The following is a 22,931-nucleotide window of genomic DNA, read 5'->3' on the forward strand; positions in this document are numbered from 1 at the left end:
TAAAAAAAAAAAAAAAAAAAAAATTAAAAATTGATCGTTTTAAAGCTCATGATTCAGTGGCAGAGTCCATTCATAATGTTCTGCAACCCCACATCTATCTAATTTGAAGACATTTTCATCGCCGTGAGAGGACATCCTACTCCATTAAGTCAACCCCCATTTTCATCCCTCTCCCCCAACCCCTGGTGACCACATATCTACGTCCTGTGAAAATTTACGTGTTCTAAACATCTCTTTTTTTTTTTTCCTTTTCTTTTTTGAGCAGGGTGTCATTCTTTCACCTAGGTGGAGTGCAGTGGTACAATCATACCTCACTGCAGCCTTGACCTCCCAAGTTTGAGCAATCCTCCTGCCTCAGCCTCCTGAGTACTTGGAACTAGACATGTAACACCACACCCAGCTAATTGTTTTGTATTTTTAGTAGAGACGGGCTTTCGTCATGTTGCCCAGACTGGTCTCAAACTCCTGGGCTCAATGAACCTGCCCGCCTCAGCCTTTCAAAGTGCTGGGATTACAGGCATGAGCCACCACACCCAGCCAACATTTCATGTAATTGGAATCACACACTGTGTGGCCTTTTGTGTCTGGCATCTCTCACTGAGCATGATGTCTTCAAGGTGCATCCATGCTGTGGTCTGTGTCAGAGCCTCGTTCCTTTTCAGGGCTAAATAGTATTCCATCGAATGGATATACCACATTTGTTGATTCAGTCAGCTGTTAATGGACTGGTTGTTTGTTTGTTTTTGAGATGGAGTCTCACTGTGTCCCCAGCCTGGAGTGTAGTGGTGCGATTTCGGCTCACTGCAAACTTTGCCTCCTGGGTTCAAGCGATTCTCTTGCCTCAGCCTCCCGAGTAGCTAGGATTATAGGCATGCGCCACCACGTCCAGCTATTTTTGTATTTTTAGTAGAGACAGGTTTCACCATGTTGGCCAGGATGATCTCGATCTCCTGACCTCATGATCTGCCCACCTCGGCCTCCCAAAGCGCCGGGATGACAGGCGTGAGCTACTGCGCCTGGCCATCAATGGACTCTTGAATTGTTTCCACTTTTTGGTTTTTATGAATTATGCTCCTATGAACATTCAAGTATGAGTTTTCGTGTGAACAGATGTTTTCATTTCCTTTGGGAATCCGCTCCATTTTGATCTTTGCCATGAACAGGAGGAGGGTGACATCTGATTCCTCCTTTACCTCCACGCCCTGTAGATGCACTGGAGACGCAGTGGTTACGCAAAAACATTTGATGAATGGAGAAAAGAGAGAGGGAGGAAAAGAGAGAGGGAAAAAAACATTTGATGCATGGGTGAATGGGCAAAAGAGAGGGAGGGAAAGGGAGAGGGAAAAAGCATAAATAGGTTTATGCCCCAAAAAGGTTACCAGCTCGTGCCCTAAGTGGAACAGAAATGAGGGGAATAAATCTTTTTTTTTTTTTGAGACAGAGTCTCACTTTGTTGCCCAGGCTGGAGTGCGATGGCACGATCTCGGCTCACTGCAACCTCCACCTCCAGGGTTCAAACGACTCTCGTGCCTTAGCCTCCAAAGTGGCTGAGACTGCAAGCACGCACCACCACGCCCAGATAATTTTTGTATTTTTCAGCAGAGACTGGGTTTCACCATTTTGGCCAGGCTGGTCTTGAACTCCTGACCTCAGGTGATCTGCCCGCCTCAGCCTCCCAAAGTGCCAGGATTACAGACATGAGCCACCACGCCCGGCCAATAAATCATTTTTTTAAAGGAAAGGAACACGCATTCCACCGCCCTTCCTGTCTAAACAGCTTGCCTTGCAGCTGAGCCAGGAATGTTGAGTTACAGAGATGAATTAAGCTGTAGCCTGGCTTTCCTGAGTCAGCACGCCCTGCCGCTAGGACCTCTGGCAGCCCCGTACAAAATGTCCTGCCCGGAATGGAATATTTCCCAGGGTAGCCAAGGAGCCAGAGCTCCTGGGTCAAACTCGGGCGGCAAGGGCTGTGGCTTCAAGAAGTGGTCCGGGGCCAGGTGCGGTGGCTCACGCCTGTGATCCCAGCATTTCCGTCTCATTAAAAAAAGAAAAAGTTGCCAAGTTAATACAGAGAATTCCTGGGCCGGGCGCGGTGGCTCACGCCTGTAATCCCAGCACTTTGGGAGGCCGAGGCTGGCGGATCACAAGGTCAGGAGATCGAGACCATGGTGAAACCCTGTCTCTACTAAAAATAGAAAAAAGTAGCCGGGCGCAGTGGCGGGCGCCTGTAGTCCCAGCTACTCGGGAGGCTGAGGCAGGAGAATGGCGTGAACCCGGGAGGCGGAGCTTGCAGTGAGCAGAGATTGCGCCATTGCACTCCAGCTTGGGCGACAGAGTGAGACTCCGTCTCAAAAAAAAAAAAAAAAAAAAAAAAAAAAAACAGAGAATTCCTGCAGACTGGGCACCTGGTTTCTCCCATAATTAACATCTTATATTAGCTGTGTATATTTTATATTTGTCACAATTGATGAATCAATATTGATACTATTGGTTATTGATAACCAACACTGATCAATAACGATATTGATCAATGTTATTAGTTGCCAAAGTCCACGCTTTTTTAGATTTTCATAGTTTTTCCTAATGTCCTCTTTTGCTTTTTTCTTTTCTCTCGTTTTTTTTTTTGTTTTTTTTTTTAAGAGACAGGGTCTCACTCTGTCATCCAGGCTGGAGTGCAGTGGTGCGATCATACCTCACTGCAGCCTCCACCTCCCGGGCTGAAGCAGTCCTCCCACCTCAGCCTCCAGCGTAGCTGGGACTACAGGCACCACCATGTCCAGCTAATCTTTGTATTTTTTGTAGAGACGGAGTTTTGCCATGTTGCCCAGGCTGGCCTACTGTCCTTTTCCTTCTGCCCCACAACCCCATCCAGGATCCCAGATGACATTTAGTTATCACATCTCCTGACACTCCTCTGGACTGTGGCGGTCTCCCTGTCTTTCTTGTTTTGATGCCCTTGATATTTTTCTTTGTTTGCTTGTTTGTTTTGAGACGTAATCTCGCTCCGTCACCCAGCCTGGAGTGCAGTGGCACGATCTCGGCTCACTGCAACCTCCGCCTCCTGGGTTCGAGCAATTCTCCTGCCTCAGCCTCCTGAGTAGCTGGGATTACAGGTGTCCTCCACCATGCCTGGCTAATTTTTGTATTTTTAGTAGAGACGGGGTTTCACCATGTTGTCCAGGATGGTCTCGAACTCCTGAGCGCAAGTGATCCTCCCACCTCAGCCTCCCAAAGTGCTGGGATTACAGGCGTGAGTCACTGCACCCGGCCCATCCTGTATTTTTTGGAATGACATCCCTACACACAGCCTACAGAGAGTTATCCTTCATATTCTTCTTTCTTTTTGAGATGGGGTCTTGCTCTGTCGCCCAGGCTGGAGTGCAGTGGCACAATCTCAGCTCACTGCAAGCTCCGCCTGCCGGGTTCACACCATTCTCCTGCCTCAGCCTCCCAAGTAGCTGGGACTACAGGCGCCGCCACCAGGCCTGGCTAATTTTTTGTATTTTTTAGTAGAGACGGGGTTTCACCATGTTAGCCAGGATGGTCTCAATCTCCTGACCTCGTGATCTGCCTACCTCGGCCTCCCAAAGTGCTGGGATTACAGGTGTGAGCCACCCACCGTGCCCAGCCTATCCCTCGTCTTCTTGAGGGCAGATCTGTACATAAACTATTTTCAATTCTTCGGCACAAGAAATGTGTCTCTTCTCTGCTGTTTATTTGTTCAGTGACTTATTTATATCCGTATGGACTCGTAGACATTTATTTCCTATCTTGGGTTATAATTCAATATTGCACTATTTATTTGGCTGCACAAACTGTTTCAGCATTGACACAGAGATCTCTTCTGGTTGACTCAGGTTTTTGTGGGGTTTTTTTATTTATTTATTTTTAACACTTTTTGCTGCCTTTGAGAGTCAACAGCTCATCAGAGACCAAATCCCGCAGGGTTGCCCTAGAGAGAATTCAACTTCTTAACATATTTCCAAGTTTTTGAAGTCATGTGCTGCTGGGGAAAACCTTCATTCTCCTCAAGCCATCCAAAAATCTCCAAAAATCTTAATATTAATTTGATGATTAAAAGGAGCCCTTCAGTCCTGACGCATTATAATTTTCTTCCTCTGCTAAAGAAAAAACATGCTGGCCGGGTGCAGTGGCCATCACGCCTGTAATCCCAGCACTTTGAGGCCGAGGTGGGCGAACCACAAGGTCATGAGTTCGAGACCAGTTTGGCCAATATGATGAAACTCCGTCCCTACTAAAAATACAAGAATTAGCCGGGCATGGTGGCGGGCACCTGTAGTCCCAGCTACTTGGGAGGCTGAGGCAAAAGAATTGCTTGAACCCGGGAGACGGAGGTTGCAGTGAGCCGAGATTGCACCACCGTACTCCATCCAGCCTGGGTGACAGAGTGAGACTCTGTCTCAAAAAAAAAAAAAAAAAAGAAAGAAAGAAAGAAAGAAAGAACAAACGAAAAGAAAAAGAAAAAAACGTGCTGCTTGTGGTGGCTCACGCCCATAATCCCAGCACTTTGGGAGGCCAAGGTGGGAAGATGGCTTGAACCCAGGAGTTCAAGAGCAGCGTGGGAAACATAGCAAGATCCCATCTCTACAAAAAACTACAAAATTAGCTAGCCATGGTGGTGTGTGCCTGCAGTCCCAGCTACTCAGGAGGCTGAGGCAGGAGGATCTCTTGAGCATAGGAAGTTGAGGCTGTAGTGAGCCATGATCACGCTACTGCACTCCAGCCTGGGTGACAGAGTGAGGCTCTGTCTCCAAAAAAAATGTATATATTTAAGTCCAGTGATTCTCCGGAACTAACTGCGTTTTGCTTTTGTTCTTGTCTGACTTGCCTGGCTGGACCTGTCTGGGCGACTCCACTGTCCTCTGCCTGAATCTCTGGTGCCCGGCGACTGATGCCCATTCCTGGATGGGTCCGTAGGCCGCTCCCAGAAGAGACGGGGGTGGAATTGCTTGGCAGCCCGGTAGAAGACACATCCTGTAAGTTTCCACGTCCGCAGAAGGGCAGAAATGGGCTCAGTGCTTCCGGGTTTCAGCCCTGCCTGGGGCTGTAACTGTAGAAATGTCACAGGCCACACTGTGGGCAGAATGTTCCGTCCTGGGGTCTACGTGGAAGTGGCTGTGGTGGGTGAGAGACACAGTGGATGATGGCGCTGTCATGAAGCCAGCACGCTGTGTTGCTGTGTGTCCCTGTGCTAGTCACTCAGCTTCTCTGTGCCTCCAATGCCTCATCTACTAAATGTAGGTAGTGAGCTTCTCGCAGAGGGGGCATGTAAGGATTAAATGAGGTGATGCCAAGCGCCCTGGAGGCACAAAGTCAGCACAGCCAAGGGCACCCTGGGAGGCTCTGCTATCCAGAGCTCTAAACATATACATTTTAATGTATAATACATTATATCGGACCCAAATATATACATTTTTTAGGAGACCGGGTCATAACTCTGTCATCCAGGCTGGAGTGCAGTGGCGTGATCCTTCATTTATTTATTTATTTATTTATTTATTTATTTATTTATTTATTTATTTTTGAGATAGAGTTTCGCTCTGTCACCCAGGCTGGAGTGCAATGGTATGATCTCGGCTCACTGTAACCTCTGCCTCCTGGGCTCAAGTGATTCTCCTGCCTCAGCCTCCCAAGTAGCTGGGATTACAGGTGCCCACCACCACGACTGGCTAATTTTTGTATTTTTAGTAGAGACGGGGTTTCGTCATGTTGGCCAGGCTGGTCTCGAACTCCTGACCTCAGGTGATCCGCCCGCCTTGGCCTCCCAAAGTGCTGGGATGACAGGCGTGAGCCACCGCAGCCAGGCCAAAGTCAGGCTTCGAACTCATGTCTACCCAATGTCCAAGCATCCATCTTTAATCTCTGAGGCAAGTGCCCCGCCCCTGCCCACAGGACAGCGGTTATAACATTCACCCCGTCAGGATGATGCCTGCTGAATTCTGCCCGCCCCCAACAATGGCATGGACACAAAAGGGAGCCCACCCTCTCTTGCCCACTCCTGTGTGATAAAACAGCTTCCACCAGGTAGGAAAACGGGGAGGAGGTAAAAGAGAGAAAGCAAAGATTTTTTCCGTGTTTCTCATTTCCCTGCAGCTCCTCCCAACACGCTAAACTTCAACGGAGCGCATCGTAAGAGGAAGACGCTGGTGGCCCCAGATATCAACATTTCTCTGGATCAGAGTGAGGGATCCCTGCTGTCCGATGACTTCTTGGATACCCCTGATGACCTGGATATTAACGTGGATGACATCGAGACCCCCGATGAGACTGACTCGCTGGAGTTCCTGGGGAATGGCAATGAACTGGAGTGGGAAGGTAAAGTTCGGGGTTTCTCTGGGGCCTGCTGCAGGGCCTCCACCTTTCTGTCTCTGGATTCCTATAGGCTCAGAGAGTCACAAGTGGGGCAGGGGCTCTAAGCTGTCTATCCTTAAATCCAGGAGATCAAGGCTGCAGTGAGACGTGATCATGCCACTGCACTACAGCCTGGACAACAGAATGGGATCCTGTCTTAAAAATAAAATTTTTGCCAGGCGCGGTGGCTCACACCTGTAATCCCAGCACTTTGGGAGGCCGAGGTGGGCGGCTCACGAGGTCAGGAGATTGACCTCGTGATCACCGTGGCTAACACAGTGACACACTGTCTCTACTAAAACTACAAAAAATTAGCCGGGCATGGTGGTGGGCGCCTGCAGTCCCAGCTACTCAGGAGGCTGAGGCAGGAGAATGGCGTGAACCCGGGAGACGGAGCTTGCAGTGAGCCGAGATCACGCCACTGCAGTCCAGCCTGGGCGAAAGAGCAAGACTCCGTCTCAAAAAAAAAAAAAAGAATTCAGGACAATGCAGTGTCTCATGCCTGTAATCCCAGAGCTTCGGGAGGCCAGGGTAGGAGGATCGCTTAAGGCCAGGAGTTTGAGACCAGCCTGGGCAACATATCGAAACCCTATCTCTACAAAAATACAAAAATTAGCTGGGTGTGGTGGTGCCCAACTGTAGTCCCAGGTATCTGGGAGGCTGAGGCATGAGGACCGCTCTCTGTGTGCCAGGCTCCCGGGAGAGTAAAACCCAGACACGCATGTCCTGAGTGCCCTCGTGGTGTGATGAAGCAGATGCGTTCACCAGCTCTGAGAAGCTCCAGGACACAGGTCCTTAACCAACAGAGCACCCTGGGAGGCCAGCAAAGGGAATGTCCAGAAAGGCTTCCTGGAGGAGGCGGCATTTGAGCCAGGCCTTGAAGCGGGAGTGGGAGAGGAAAATGGGTCAGCAGGGCAGCCAGGCGGGGAGAAGAGAAGGACGTGTGGGTCCCGGCAGCAAGGGACACGGGAGAGGGGAAGGAAGGCTGAGCGGGAGGGCGGGAGGTATCTGGACTTGCATCCATGCGACTCTTCCCCTCCTGCTTCTAGATGACACACCCGTGGCCACCGCCAAGAACATGCCCGGGGACAGCGCGGATCTATTTGGGGACGGCACGACGGAAGACGGCGGTGCTGCCAATGGGCGCCTGTGGCGGACGGTGATCATCGGGGAGCAAGAACACCGCATAGACCTGCACATGATCCGGCCTTACATGAAAGTGGTCACCCACGGAGGTGAGACCCGCCCCTCGGCGCCCCCTTGGGGCTCCAGCCTGGCCCGCGGGGCAACAGGAGGCTCGTCAGTGCCCCTCTCTGAACCTCAGTCTCTTTGTCTGATGCACTGGGATGTTAAGCCGTCAACTCGCTTGGGGTGGACGGACTGTGGGCAAGGTGTGCATGGCCAGGCAGGCGCAGTGAGGGCTCCTGATGGTCACTGTCACTCCCCAACAAAGGCAGAGACTGGCTGAGGGGTCACTGGCTGCTGTGGCTCAGCACCTTGCCCTCCCGAGTGTGTGGGCACTGGGACGTGGTAGGTGGTGCGCAGGAGGCAGCTCAGGGCTGGGAGAGGAGTCTGACGTTGCCGACCGGCTGCCTTTCCGCAGGATACTATGGCGAAGGCCTCAACGCCATCATCGTCTTCGCAGCCTGCTTCCTTCCAGACAGCAGCCTCCCCGACTACCACTACATCATGGAGAACCTCTTCCTGTGAGTCCCCGCCCGTGTGGGCAGCCTCGGGCCAGCTCTGACGCCTCTCTGGACGCAGGGGTACCAGGCTGCAAGGATTGTATTGTGGGCCTAGGAAGCCTGCCTGGCACCAAGGAAGGGCGTGGCGGCCACAGACCTTGATCTGAGTCCCTGCTGGCCCTGAGGCTCACAGTGGCTTTCCTTCTGGGCCACCCTGTTCTCCTTACCGTCCTCCTCCTCTTCCTCCTCACCGTCCTCCTCCTCATCCTCCTCCTCCCCTTCTTCCTTCCCCCCCCTTTCTCCTCCTCCTCCTCCCCCTCCCTCCCTCTCCTCCTCTTCCTTTTCCTCCTCCCCTTCCTCTCTCTTCTTTTCTCCTCTTCCTCCTTTTCGTCCTCTTGTCTATCATTTACTGAGCAGTTACTCTGTGGCAGCCGTGGGCTAAGGGCTTCCCATCTGCTAACACATCCCACCCTGACCACAGCCCTGTAAGGCAGACGCCATTGCCTCCCATTCTACAGGTGAGCACCTGAGCACAGAGAGGTTGAGTCACTTGCCCAAAGACACACAGGTGTCATTTTATTATGACAGATACAAGCAATACACACACAGCACCTGATAGCTGATATGAAGAGCTCATCAATCATGACAACTCTTATCATTGTTATTAGTAAGATTTCCATCTTCAAGCTGGGCACAAGGCCTCACGTCTGTAATCCCAACACTTTGGGAGGCTGAGGTGGGAGGATCGCTTGAGTCCAGGAATTTGAGAACAGCCTGGCCAACATGGTGAAACCCCATCTCTACTAAAAATACAAAAATTAGCCAGGCATATTAGCGGGCGCCTGTGGTCCCAGCTACTTGGGAGGCTGAGGCAGGAGAATCGCTTGAACCCGGGAGGCGGGGGTTGCAGTGAGCCAAGATGGCACCACTGTATTCCAGCCTGGGTGACAGTACGAGACTCCGTCTCAAAAAAAAAAAAGCAAGGTCTAGAGACCAGCCTGGCCAACATAGTGAAACCCTGTCTCTACTAAAAATACAACAACTTAGCTGGGCTTGGTGGCAGGTGCGTTTAATCCCAGCTACTAGGGAGGCTGCGGCAGGAGAATCGCTTGAACCCGGGAAGCGGAGGTTGCAGTGAGCCAAGATCGCACCACTGCTCTCCAGCCTGGGCGACAAGAACGAAACTCCGTCTCAAAAAAAAAACAAGACTCAATAAAAGGGTAACTGCCCTAGGAGGCTGCCCGCTGACACTCATGTGGAGTGTGCTGGGATCATCCATGTCCGCTCCCACCCTGCAGTCTGCCAGGACAGCAGACAACACCTGGACCAGTGCAGCCGGCCCAGCCAGGGCAGGGGTGGAGGCAGGCGGGGTCGGCACCACAGGTGTCCTGACGCTGGACCCCTCCATGTTGGGTCCCTGCCTTCTGTGCCCTGTGAGCAGGTACGTCATCAGCAGCTTAGAGCTCCTGGTGGCTGAGGACTACATGATCGTGTACCTGAACGGCGCCACGCCCCGGCGAAGGATGCCGGGGATCGGCTGGCTGAAGAAGTGCTACCAGATGATCGATCGGAGGTGAGGTGGGGATGCCTCAGGAAGCACAGCGGGGGCATGAAAATCACACAGGGGGCCAGCCTTGGTGGCTCACACCTGGAATCCCAGCATTTCGGGAGGCTGAGGTGGGAGGGTCCCTTGAGCCCAGGAGTTTGAGACGAGCCTGGGCAACACAGCAAAACCCTGTCTCTACAGAAACACTTATAGGCTGGGCGAGGGGGCTCACACCTGTAATCCCAGCACTTTGGGAAGCCAAGGTGGGTGGATCACCTGAGGTCAGGAGTTCAAGACCAGCCTGGCCAACATATAGTGAAATCCCATCTCTACTAAAAAATTCAAAAATTAGCTGGGCGTGGTGATGAACGCCTGTAGTCCCAGCTGCTTGGGAAGCTGAGGCAGGAGAATCACTTGAACCCAAGAGACGGAGTTTGCAGTGAGCCAAGATCATGCCACTGCACTCCAGCCTGGGCGACAGAGCAAGACTCTGTCCCCATGAAACAGTCACTCCCAATTCCTTCTCCCCAGGCCCTGGCACCCCCCATCCTACTTTCTGTCTCTGTGAATCTGATGACTCTAGGGACCTCCTAGGACTGGAATCACACAAGATTTGTCCTTTTGTATCTGGCTTTCCTCACTAAGTGTGACGTCCTCAGGGTGCATCCACACTGTAGGCTGTGTCAGAGCCTCCTTCCTTTTCATGGCTGCATAATATTCCATTTCATGGACACACCACATTTGGTTTGTCCATTCCATTCATCTTGATGGGCAAGGGCTGCTTCCACCCCGGGTTATCATAAATAGCCTCAGAGTGACATTAAAATTGAGCCAGCCAATCCATCCTTGTACCCAGGTTAGTGGAGGGAGGCTCCCAGGACAGGCTGGTCCCTCCTAGGGCATTAGGTGGTGAAAATACAATCTTGGCTGCTCAAATAACTGCCAACCTGGTTCACCTGCTCTGCACCACGAGGTCTCTATCTACCTCATCTACCTTGGGGTCTTAGGGACTCAAAGGGTGTGTCTTTATCCCACCATGGGACCCCCATGTCTTGGATGGGGGCAGGGATTTGACAGGTACCTGGAGACCACATGTGAAATAAGCAGAGTGACGAATGCTTGCCTGTGGCTTTCCCGTCCCACCCAACTCCTCCCTCCCCAGGGCTCGCCCCAGGAGCCCATCTTGCTTCCTTTGCGGCCCCACACAGATTGCGGAAAAACCTGAAGTCCTTGATCATCGTCCACCCCTCGTGGTTCATTCGGACTGTGCTGGCCATCTCTCGCCCTTTCATCAGGTGAGATGAGGAGGCTACAACCCGAGTCTGGTGGCCCGAGTGTGTGTGTGTGTGTGTGTGTGTGTGTGTGTGTGTGTATGCATGCATTTGTGTGGGCATCTGTGTGTGTGTGCATCCATGTGTGTGTTTGATCTGCATGTTCCAGCTTCTCTATGATGATACATATTATTGCTTTAAACAGTTTTAAACTGCACACAGCCAGGCACCGTGGCTCACACCTGTAATCCCAGCTACTCAGAAGGCTGAGGTGGGAGGATCGTTTGAGGCCAGCCTGAGCAACATAGCAAAACCCCCATCTCTACAAAAAATACAAAAATTAGCAGGACATGGTGGTGTGCACCTGTAGTTTCAGCTACTTGGGAGGCTCATGTGGGAGGATGGCTTGAGCCCAGGAAGTCAAGGCTGCAATGAGCCGTGATCAAGCCACTGTACTCCAGCCTGGGTGACTGAGTGAGACCCTGTCTCAAAAGAAAATCAGCCATGCATGGCATCACATGCCTGTAGTCCCAGCTACTCAGGAGGCTGAGGCAGGAGGATCACTTGAGCCCAGGAGGTAGAGGCTGCAGTGAGCTATGATCACTCCACTGCACTCCAGTCTGGGAGACAGAGCAAAACCCTGTCTCTAAAAATAAAAAATATATATGCATAAATAAATAATATGATTAATTAATAACAAATTTAAAATGTAAAACTACATATATTCTATAATGTATATCATAGTTACTACGTTAAGCATAGAGTAAAACAGATCAAGTGAAATAAAATTAGGCTTGTTAAATGCCTTATTCAATCCAATAAAATGTCATGCAAATTTAATTTAATCTGATGCAAAACACTGAATTGAATAAAGATTCCTATGTTCATGTTCCCAGTTACAAATCTGGGATGAGTGAAAGAGATGAGGGCTTCACTCTCCCTTGAACGACAGGACACATTCACAGCAGGCACGATTTTCAAGGCAGACTCTTTAAACATGCTGTTTTCAAGGACTGCTAAGTACTCTGAAGGGGTTTATTTACATATTAGCAAAATGAGATGAGGAATACACTAATTATGGATCATTTGCGCTAATAATGAATCACGCAGGCAAAATGGCAAACACGCATTTCAGTCTAAGAGAATAGCACTTTCTCCTCTATATTCCAGAATTCAGTAACATAGATTGCCTTTGCCTTTAATGTAGATATTGGGTTGGTGCAAAAATAATGGGAGTTCTTGCCACACTTTTCATTATAAAAACTACAATCACTCTTGCACCAACCCAATAATTCTATTCTTCACAGGGCGCCATGGCTCACGCCTGCAATCCCAACACTTTGGAAGGTCGAAATGAGAGAATCGCTTGAGCCCGGGAGTTCGAGACCAGCCTGGGCAACATAGCAATACCCTGTCTCTACAAAAAAAAATTTTTTTTTTAATACGGCCGGGTGTGGTGACTCAGGCCTGTAATCCTAGCATTTTGGGAGGCTGAGGCAGGTGGATCACTTGAGGTCAGGAGTTCCAGACCAGCCTGGCCAACACAGCAAAACCCCATCTCTACTAAAAATGACAAAAATTAGTGGTGGCTCACGCCTGTAGTCCTAGCTACTCGGGAGGCTGAGGCACAAGAATTGCTTGAGCCTGGGAGACAGAGGTTGCAGTGAGCCGAGATCGGGCCACTGCACTCCAGTCTAGGTAACAGAGCAACACTCTGTCTCCAAAATAAATAAATAAATAAATACATAATAAAAGAATTAAATTCTATCACTTTTGGTTTATTTGGCCATGGAGAATGTTGAAGATGTAATTTTTGACTCTACAAAGGGGGAAAGAGATGTAAGCTATCCCCATTTAAAAGCCAACGAGACTGGAGGCTGATTATGGGCTCCTATACAACCCTGAGGTTTCATGATTATATAAATGAAAAGGAAATTTCTATTTGTGCCACGATGATCTAAACATTCGGCATGTGGCCGGGCGCGGTGGCTCAGCCTGTAATCCCAGCACTTTGGGAGGCCAAGATGGGTGGATCACCTGAGGTCAGGAGTTCGAGACCAGCCTGGCCAACATGGTGAAACCCCATCTCTACTAAAAATACAAAAATCAGCCAGGCATGGTGGCGCATGCCTGTAATCCCAGCTACTCGGGAGGCTGAGGCAGGAGAATTGCTTGAACCCTGGAGGCAGAGGTTGCAGTGAGTTGAGATTGCGCCATCGCACTCCAGCCTAGGGCGACAGGATAAGACTCTGTCTCAAAAATAAATAAATAAATAATTTAAATAAATCTTTAACCTCTAAAAATACACATAAAACACCGGGCACGGTGGCTCACACCTCTAATCTCAGCACTTTGAGAGGCTAAGGCAGGAGGATCGCTTGAGGCGAGTTGAAGACGAGTCTGGGCAACAGAGCGAGACCTCCATCTCTACAAAAAAAAATTTTTTTAATTAGCCAGGCCTGGTGACACGCACCTGTGATCCCAGCTACTCAGAGACTGAGGGAGGAGGATCACTTGAGCCCAGGAGGCCGAGACTGCAGTGAGCCATGATTGCACCACTGCACTCCAACCTGGGTGACAGAGTGAGACTCTATCTCTAAAAAAAAAAAAAAGAATACCATGACGTGCTGGTGACGAAACACCACGTGGTACCAGATGGCCAGAGTTCAGGGCTGGACAGGAAAGAACCATTCATCCCTAAAGAACAGAGAATTGGGCCAGGCGGGGTGGCTCATGACTGCACTTTGGGAGGTATAAGCGGGCAGATCATGTGAGGTCAGGAGTTGAAGACCAGCCTGGCCAACATGATGAAACCCCATCTCCACTAAAAATACAATATTAGCCGGGAGTGGTGGTGTATGCCTGTAGTCCCAGCTACTCGGGAGGCTGAGGCAGGGAAAATCGCTTGAACCGTGAGCCGAGATCACACCACTGCACTCCAGCCTGGGTGACAGAACGAGACTCTGTCTCAAGGAAAAAAAAAAAAACAAGAATCAATTGGCAGCCCCATATGCCCCCTTCTTGTGCCCAACTGAGTGTTGGCTGTGCCGTCCTGTGCAGTGACATGGAGGGAAAGCATTCTTGGGGAAAAGTAACACAGACGAGCAACTTTTAGATGATGGTAAAACAGCCTGTAGAGCCTAAGACCATCTCCCCGCCTCCTGACTTCCTTCCAACAAGATCCTCATTGCAAGAACCCATGTCGAGTGCATGGCCCTGCTTGCAAGGGCCTCGGGGCAGACCCGGGGTCTCCACCCCATACATGGGGTGCAGGAGAATTAAGGCTGTCATCGGGCGCAAGGGAAGTATCGTCATCTGCCCTGGGGCATCCTGGAGTGGGGTCCTGTGGGCATCCCTGTCGCCACGGCTCTGTGTGGACCTAGGTAACCCCCACCCCACGGGTTGCATTTCAGACCTCTCTCCCCTTCTCCCCTTGCCAGCGTCAAGTTCATCAACAAGATCCAGTACGTGCACAGCTTGGAAGACCTGGAGCAACTCATCCCCATGGAACACGTCCAGATCCCAGACTGCGTCCTGCAGTGAGTGGCCCCACAGTCCTCCCCGCCGTATTAGTCCATTTTCGTGCCGCTGATAAAGACCTACCTGAGACAGGGCAATTTACAAAAGAGGTTTAAGGGGCCGGGCGCGGTGGCTCAAGCCTGTAATCCCAGCACTTTGGGAGGCCGAGACGGGCGGATCACAAGGTCAGGAGATGGAGACCATCCTGGCTAACACGGTGAAACCCCGTCTCTACTAAAAATACCAAAAAACTAGCCGGGCGAGGTGGCGGCGCCTGTAGTCCCAGCTACTCGGGAGGCTGAGGCAGGAGAATGGCGTGAACCCGGGAGGCGGAGCTTGCAGTGAGCCGAGATCGCGCCACTGCACTCCAGCCTGGGCGACAGAGCAAGACTCTGTCTCAAAAAAATAAATTAATTAAAAAAAGAGGTTTAAGGTAAGGGACTCACAGTTCCATATGGCTTGGGGGAGGTGTAGCTCCCAGTCATGGTGGAAGGCGCATATCTCCCATGCAGGCAGACAAGAGAAGGCAATTTGTGCAGGGAAATTCCCCTTTATAAAACCATCAGATCTGGTGAGATTTACTCACTATCACGAGAATAGCACAGGAAAGACCTGCCCCCGTGATTCAGTGACCTCCCACCAGGTCCCTCCCACAACACGAGGGAATTATGGGAGCTACAATTCAAGATGAGGTTCAGGTGGAGAGACCAGGCAAGGTGGCTCACGCCTGTAATCCCAGCACCTTGAGAGTCTGAGACGGGCAGATCACCTGAGGTCAGGAGTTCGAGAGTAGCCTGGCCAAGATGGTGAAACCCCGTCTCTCCTAAAAATACAAAAATTAGCCAAGTGTGGTGACGCATGCCTGTAATCCCAGCTACTCAGGAGGCTGAGACAGGAGAATCGCTTGAACTGGGGAGGCAGAGGTTGCGGTGAGCCAATATTGCACCATTGCATTCCAACCTGGGTAACAAGAGTGAAACTCCATCTCAAAAAAAAAAAAAAAGATTTGGGTGGAGATACAGTCAAACAATACCACTCCAACACCCCCCTACTGGGTCCCCCTGGCTGCCAGGAGCCAGCAATGAGGGGAAACGCAGACTTGGAATGGGGGGAATAGAACCCACCAATTTATTTCCTGGAGCCCCTCAGGGACCTGGAGCTTGGGGAAGGGATGGGCAGTATCAAGTCCCGTTCTTTTTTCACTGAACATTACATCATCAATACCTCCTCTAGGTTCATGCTGCAAAAATCTCCTTAAACATACATTTTTTTTATTGTGGTAAAATACACGTAACATTGAACTTGCCATCTTAGCCATTTCTTTTTTTATTTTAATTTTATTTATTTATTTATTTATTTGAGAAGGAGTTTTGCTTTTGTTGCCCAGGCTGGAGTGCAATGGTGCCATCTCGGCTCACCACGACCTCTACCTCCCAGGTTCAAGCAATTCTCCTGCCTCAACCTCCCAAGTGGCTGGGATTGTAGGCATGCACCACCATGCCCGGCTATTTTTTATTTTTATTTTTTGTATTTTTAGTAAAGACAGGGTTTCTCCATGTTCGCCAGGCTGGTCTTGAACTCCTGACCTCAGGTGATCTGCCCGCCTCAGCCTCCCAAAGTGCTGGGATTACAGGCATGAGCCACTATGCCCGGCCTGTTTTTTGTTGTTGCTTGTTTGTTTTGAGACGGAGTCTCGCTCTGTCACCCAGGCTGGAGTGCAATGGCGCAGTCTCGGCTCACCATGTCCTCCGGCTTCTAGGTTCAAGCAACTCTTGTGCCTCAGCCTCCCAAGTAGCTGGGATTACAGGCGCCTGCCACCATGCCCAGCTAATTTTTGTATTTTTAGTAGAGATAAGGTTTCACCATGTTGGTCACACTGGTCTCAAACTCCTGAGCTCAGATGATCCACCCGCCTCAGCCTCCCATAGTGCTGGGATTACAGGAGTAAGGCACCGTGCCCGGCCAACACATAAACATTTATAATAAAAAATGCACCTATGGGCCAGGTGCAGTGGCTCATGCCTGTAATCCCAGCACTTTGGGAGGCCGAGGTGGGTGGATCACAAGGTCAGGAGTTTGAGACCAGCCAGGCCAACATAGTCAAACCCCATCCCTACTAAAAATACAAAAAATTAGCTGGGCATGGTAGCAGGTGCCTGTAGTCCCAGCTACTTGGGAGGCTCAGGCAGGAGAATCACTCAAACCAAGGAGGTGGAGGTTGCAGTGAGCCAAATCGCGCCACTGCATTCCAGTCTGGGCGACAGTGCAAGACTCCATCTCAAAAAAAAAAAAAAAAAAAAAAAGAAGAAGAAGAAGAAAATAAAAAAGAAGAAGAAGAAAAGAAAGAAAAAAGAGAGCTTGTTTCTCTGCTTGAAAAGGAAAAGGAATTCCCCCAGAAAGTGTATCTCAGGGGAAAAAGGAAGGTCGTCTCTGACATATTTTTCTTTCTTTCAGATACGAAGAGGAAAGACTGAAGGCCAGGAGGGAGAGGTGTGTGCAGAGTGGCGTCTGCTGGGACTGGGTCGGGGCAGTGGGGGGCTGAGCTGGACTCTCAGTTAGGGAAACCCAGTGACTTCCAGGCAGCAGGGACCATTGTCCTGTGCAGGGCTTAAGATGCTACCCCTCTGGCAAGGACGTTAAACTCAGACCTAGGTTCAAATCCTGGCTCCCGCATTTAGCTGCAAGATTACATTAAGCAAATAAAATGCTAACAACCACCTTGGAGGTTATTGTGCAAGATGAGGGACCCTTGGCAAAAAAAGGTTGAGCACAGACTTCACCCTCCATAAAGCATAAAAGTCAGGATGGGCACAGTGGCTCACCCAGTCCTTTGGGAGGCTGTAATCCCAGCACTTTGGGAGGCTGAGGCAGGAGGATCATGTGAGGGCAGGAGTTGGAGACCAGCCTGGGCAACATGGAATAACCCCATCTCTACCAAAAATACAAAAATTAGCCAGGCGTGGTGGTGCGTGCCTGAAATCCCAGCTACTTGGGAGGCTGAGACAGGAGAAGAACTTGAACCCGGCGGCAGAGGTTGCAGTGAGCCGAGATCGTGCCATGGCACTCCAGCGTGGGTGACAGAGCAAGACTCTGTCTCAAAAAAAAAAAATAAAAATAAAAATTAGCCAGGTGTGGTGGCATGCACCTGTAGTTCAGCTACTTGTGGGAAGACTGAATTGGGAGCACTGCTTGAGCCCAGGAAGTGGAGGCTGCAGTGAGCCATGATTGTACCATTGCACTATAGCCTGGGCAACAGAGCAAGACCCTGTTTCAAAGCAAAAAAAAAAACAGCCTTTATCATGCCAGATCCGATGTCAGCTTTGAGGGGAAACAGAGGCAAATAAGACAGAGTCTTGGTCCCAGAAGTTTTCTCAAATAGCAAAGGTGGGGAACGTCTCACTGGTTCGGAAAACAGGTCCCAGGGACAGGAAAATCAGAGAGGCCAATACTAGCCGAGAGCCCCTTGGCCTGGCTGGGCTAGTCACCCTTGTCACCTCATTCTCTCTGTCCACAGCGCGAGGCCCCAGCCGGAGTTTGTGATGCCCAGATCTGAAGAGAAGCCAGAGGTGGCACCAGTGGAAAACAGGTAGGTGTGCAGGGGACTATGGGCAGACAACTGACAGTCACGGGAGGCTGCCTAGTCCCTTGGGGGAGGCTAAGTAGGAGGCGGGTCCTTGTTCAGGGACAGAAAATGGAACTAAGTGGCTGGTCGTGGTGGCTCACGCCTGTAATCCCAGCACTTTGGGAGGCCAAGGTGGGCGGATCACATGAGGTCAGGAGTTGAAGACCAGCCTGGCCAGCATGGTGAAACCTCATCTCTACTAAAAATACAAAAATTAGCTGGGTGTGGTGGTGGGTGCCTGTAATCCCAGCTACTTGGGAGGCTGAGGCAGGAGATTCACTTGAACCCAGGAGACAGAGGTTGCAGTGAGCCGAGATAGCACCACTGCACTCGGCGACAAAGTGAGACTCCATCTCAAAAAAATAAATAAGGCCGGGCGCAGTGGCTCAAGCCTGTAATCCCAGCACTTTAGGAGGCCGAGTCGGGCGGATCATGAGATCAGGCAATTGAGACCATCCTGGCTAACACAGTGAAACCCCGCCTCTACTAAAAAATACAAAAAACTAGCCGGGCGAGGTGGCGGACGCCTGTAGTCCCAGCTACTTGGGAGGCTGAGGCAGGAGAATGGCGTAAACCCGGGAGGCGGAGCTTGCATTGAGCTGAGATCCGGCCACTGCACTCCAGCCTGGGCAACAGAGTGAGACTCCGTCTCAAAAAAAAAAAATAAATATAATTAATTAATTAATTAAAAATAAAAATTATCAGGTGGGCGCAGTGGCTCATGCCTGTAATCCCAGTATTTTGGGAGGCCGAGGCAGGACGATCACAAGGTCAAGAGATCGAGACCATCCTGGCTAACACGGTGAAACCCCATCTCTTCTAAAAATACAAAAATTAGCTGGGTGTGGTGGCTCGCACCTATAGTCCCAGCTACCCGGAAGGCTGAGGCAGGAGAATCACTTGAACCCGGGAGGCGGAGCTTGCAGTGAGCCTAGATCACACCACTGCACTCCAGCCTGGCGACAGAGCAAGACTCCATCTCATAAATAAATAAACAAAAAAATATCGAGGTGTGGTGATGTACACCTGTAGTCCCAGCTACTCAGAAGGGTGGGGCAGGCAGATGGCTAGAGCCCAGGAGTTCAAGGCTACAGCAAGCTATGATTGCACTCCAGCCTGGGCAACATCACAAGACCCTGTATCTCTTTTTTTTCTTTTTTTTGAGACAGATTTTCACTCTTGTTGCCCAGGGGCTGGAGTACAATGGTGTGATCTCGGCTCACTGCAACCTCCGCCTCCTGGGTTCAAGTGATTCTCCTGCCTCAGCCTCCCGAGTAGCCGGGATTACAGGCACCCGCCACCATGCCCAGCTACTTTTTGTATTTTTACTAGAGACAGGGTTTTACTATGTTGTCCAGGCTGGTGTCGAACTCCTGACCTCAAGTGATCCGCCCACTTCAGCCTCCCAAAGTGCTGGGATTACAGATACGAGCCACTGCACCCAGCCAAGACCCTGTTATCTTAAAAAAAAAAAAAAAAAAATCAAGTTAAAAAAAAATGGAAAATGCCCAGGCTCCCAAATAAGCAAATAATGCCCAGTCTCCGTCTCTTCTCCACAGGTCTGCTCCAGTCACAGAAGATCAGGAAACAAGGTGGGTGTCACGCAGGGTGGTCTTCGTGCTGTTTTCAGAACGTCCTGCATGGACCTGTATTAGTCAGGGTTCTCTAGAGGGACAGAAAATCGAATCAGCTGCCAGTGAATATAAAGCAGGCAGGGAGCCTAATCCCAGGAAAACTGCCCCATGACTTATTGGGAGTGGGGGATACGGCACCGGGGAGGCAGGGAGGTAGTGGTTCCCTTAACCAGTCAGGCCGTCCTTGCACAACTCCAGGGGGCGCCATTACCCAGACCAGGATGCAAATGAGGCCCCAGAGTTATGCAGTGGAGCGGCCCTCAAGGAAAAACCCACACAGAGCCAGGCTCCCTGAAGCCCAGGATATGATGCCACAAAAGGGCAGACGGTCCACACTGTGCCTCCGATTCTCCACTTGGTTCTGAATGCCAAGAAAAACCTCCCTGTGGCCGGGCACAGTGGCTCACGCCTGTAATGCCAGCACTTTGGGAGGCCGAGGCAGGTGGATCATTTGAGATCAGGAGTTCAAGACCAGCCTGGGCAAGATGGCAAGACCCCATCCCTACAAAAAATACAAAAATTAGCCAGGTGAGCCAAGATTGTACCACTGCACTCCACAGCCTGGGCAACAGAGCTAGACTTTGTCTCAAAAAAGGAAAAAAAAAAAAAAAAAAAAGGAAAGAAAAGAAAGTCTCCCTGTGTGTTAGTTTCCAAGACCCTCAGATGCAATGGTTTGCCAGAAGGACTCACAGAGCTCAGTAAAGCTGTCATACTCACGGTTATGGTTTATCACAGTGGAATGGTTTATTACAGTACAGTTAAAATCAGCAAAAAGCCGGGCATGGTGGCTCATGCCTGTAATCCCAGCACTTTGGGAGGCTAAGGCAAGTGGAGCACTTGAAATCAGGGGTTCAAGACCAGCCTGGCCAAACGGGGTAAAACCCCATCTCTACTAAAAATACAAAATTAGCTGGGCGTGGTGGCACACACCTGGAGTCCCAGCTACTCAGGAGACTGAGGCAAAAGAATCGCTTGAACCTGGGAGGCAGAGGTTGCAGTGAGCTGAGATTGCACCATTGCATTCCAGCCTGGGCAACAGAGCGAGACTCCGTTTCAAAAAAAAAAAAATATCAACAAAAGGAAGAGGTGCATAGGGCAGGATCCAGGAGAGATCAGGTGGAAGCCTCCAAGTGTCCTCTCCCAGTGGGGTTGTGTGGACATCCTTTATTTCTCCCAGCAGGGATGTGTGGCAAAACACACAAAGTGCTGCCAATTAGAGAAGCTGACCCAAGCCTTAGTGGCCAGGGTGTTCATTAAGAGTCAACTACATACACCTGGCTGATTTCTGCATGGCTGTTCTTAGCCTCCAGCCCCTGCACAGATCGAGCTGATGCCACATGGCCCAAGTTCCCACCGTAAGTCACGTTGTGAGTGTATTAGTCTGTTCTCATGCTGCTATGAAGAAATATCTGAGACTAGGTAATTTATACAGAAAAGAGGTATAATTAACTCACAGTTCTGCATGGCTGGGGAGGCCCCAGGAAATTTACAACCCTGGTGGAAGGCATCTCTTCACTGCACAGCAGGAGAGAGAAGTGCTGAGCAAAGGGGGAAAGCCCCTTATAAAACCATCAGATCTGGTGAGAACTCACTATCACGAGAATAGCATGGGGGTAACCGTTCCCATGGCTCAGTTACCTCCCACTGAGTACCTCCCACCACAAGTGGGGTTACAGGAACTACAATTCAAGATGAGATTTGGGTGAGGACACAGCCCAACCATATCAGTTAGCATAGACTATCTGGCATGACCCACATAGACACTCCAGGCAGGATGCTCCAAGAGTTTAGAGGTTACTCCCAGGAGCCAGGGAAGGACCAAACTTTTCTTTAAAATGTGTGGGATTTATCCTTGATCATACAGTTGTTTCTTGTTGTTGTTGTTTTTGAGACGGAGTCTCGCTCTATCACCCAGGCTGGAGTGCAGTCGCGCGATCTCGGCTCACTGCAAGCTCTGCCTTCCAGGTTCACTCCATTCTCCTGCCTCAGCCTCTTGAGTAACTGGGACCTGGGACTACCGGCATCCGCCACCACACCCAGCTAATTTTTTGTATTTTTTAGTAGAGACGGAGTTTCACCATGTTAGCCAGGATGATCTCGATCTCCTGACCTCCTCATGATCCGCCCGCCTCGGCCTCCCAAAGTGCTGGGATTACAGGCATGAGCCACTGTGCTCAGCCAACCACACAGTTTTATACAAATCTATAAATCTCGGCCGGGCGCGGTGGCTCAAGCCTGTAATCCCAGCACTTTGGGAGGATGAAACGGGCGGATCACAAGGTCAGGAGATCGAGACCATCCTGGCTAACCCGGTGAAACCCCGTCTCTACTAAAAAAATACAAAAAACTAGCCGGGCGATGTGGCAGGCGCCTGTAGTCCCAGCTACTCGGGAGGCTGAGGCAGGAGAATTGCTTAAACCCGAAAGGCGGAGCTTGCAGTGAGCCGAGATCTGGCCACTGTACTCCAGTTTTGGCGACAGAGCGAGACTCCGTCTCAAAAAAAAAAAAAATCAAATCTATAAATCTCTATGCCTTACTATCCATGTGACCCAGGAAGCTCCAAGCTAAGAAATAAACATCAAAAAGGGCCTTAGAACAGTGCTGCTTCAGGGACACTGAGTAAAATCAAGTTCTCAATGCATTTCTGAAAAGACCACCTCAACCCAAGCTCTCTGGAGATGAGTTCACATATACAGACAGGAAACACAAGGAAATCATCCACCATGAGCAAAAGACAGCAGAGAAAACAAACAGAAGAATTAGATCCTGTCTGGAGATCCTTAGGTGGAGAAGATATAATAAGCATGTTTTAAAAGATTAAAAACACAAAAGAAGGAATTTTAAGAAGCAATAGATGGGCCGGGCGCAGTGGCTCAGCCTGTAATCCCAGCACTTTGGGAGGCCGAGACGGGCGGATCACGTGGATCACGAGGTCACAAGATCAAGACCATCCTGGCTAACACGGTGAAACCCCGTCTCTACTAAAAAATACAAAAAACTAGCCGGGCAAGGTGGCGGGTGCCTGTAGTCCCAGCTACTCAGGAGGCTGAGGCAGGAGAATGGTGTGAATCCGGGAGGCGGAGCTTGCAGTGAGCTGAGATCCGGCCACTGCACTCCAGCCTGGGGGACAGAGCGAGACTCCGTCTCAAAAAAAAAAATAAAAAAAGAAGCAATAGATGAATGGATGAATGGATAGGTGGATGGATGGATGGATGGATGAGTGGACAGATGGATAAATGGATGCATGAGTGGGTGAATGGAAGGATAGATGGATGATGATGG

The 22,931-nt window shown here is 50.3% G+C and overlaps 1 protein-coding gene across 1 annotated transcript in view; it reads left to right on the forward strand.

The window, feature by feature from the left end:
* Positions 1–22,931, forward strand: part of ATCAY (ATCAY, caytaxin) — a 41,622-nt gene that overhangs the window by 17,143 nt on the left and 1,548 nt on the right. Inside the window, exons 4-13 of the mRNA XM_025368026.1 lie at positions 4,939–4,997; positions 6,115–6,336; positions 7,422–7,607; positions 7,976–8,078; positions 9,499–9,630; positions 10,812–10,898; positions 14,315–14,413; positions 16,848–16,883; positions 17,908–17,979; positions 19,575–19,607. Of these exons, the coding sequence (XP_025223811.1) occupies positions 4,939–4,997; positions 6,115–6,336; positions 7,422–7,607; positions 7,976–8,078; positions 9,499–9,630; positions 10,812–10,898; positions 14,315–14,413; positions 16,848–16,883; positions 17,908–17,979; positions 19,575–19,607 (1,029 nt within the window). The remainder of the gene's footprint in view (positions 1–4,938; positions 4,998–6,114; positions 6,337–7,421; positions 7,608–7,975; positions 8,079–9,498; positions 9,631–10,811; positions 10,899–14,314; positions 14,414–16,847; positions 16,884–17,907; positions 17,980–19,574; positions 19,608–22,931) is intronic.

The sequence above is a fragment of the Theropithecus gelada genome, chromosome 19 (genome assembly GCF_003255815.1).
Source record: "Theropithecus gelada isolate Dixy chromosome 19, Tgel_1.0, whole genome shotgun sequence".
In the NCBI taxonomy this organism is placed as follows: Eukaryota; Metazoa; Chordata; class Mammalia; order Primates; family Cercopithecidae; genus Theropithecus; species Theropithecus gelada.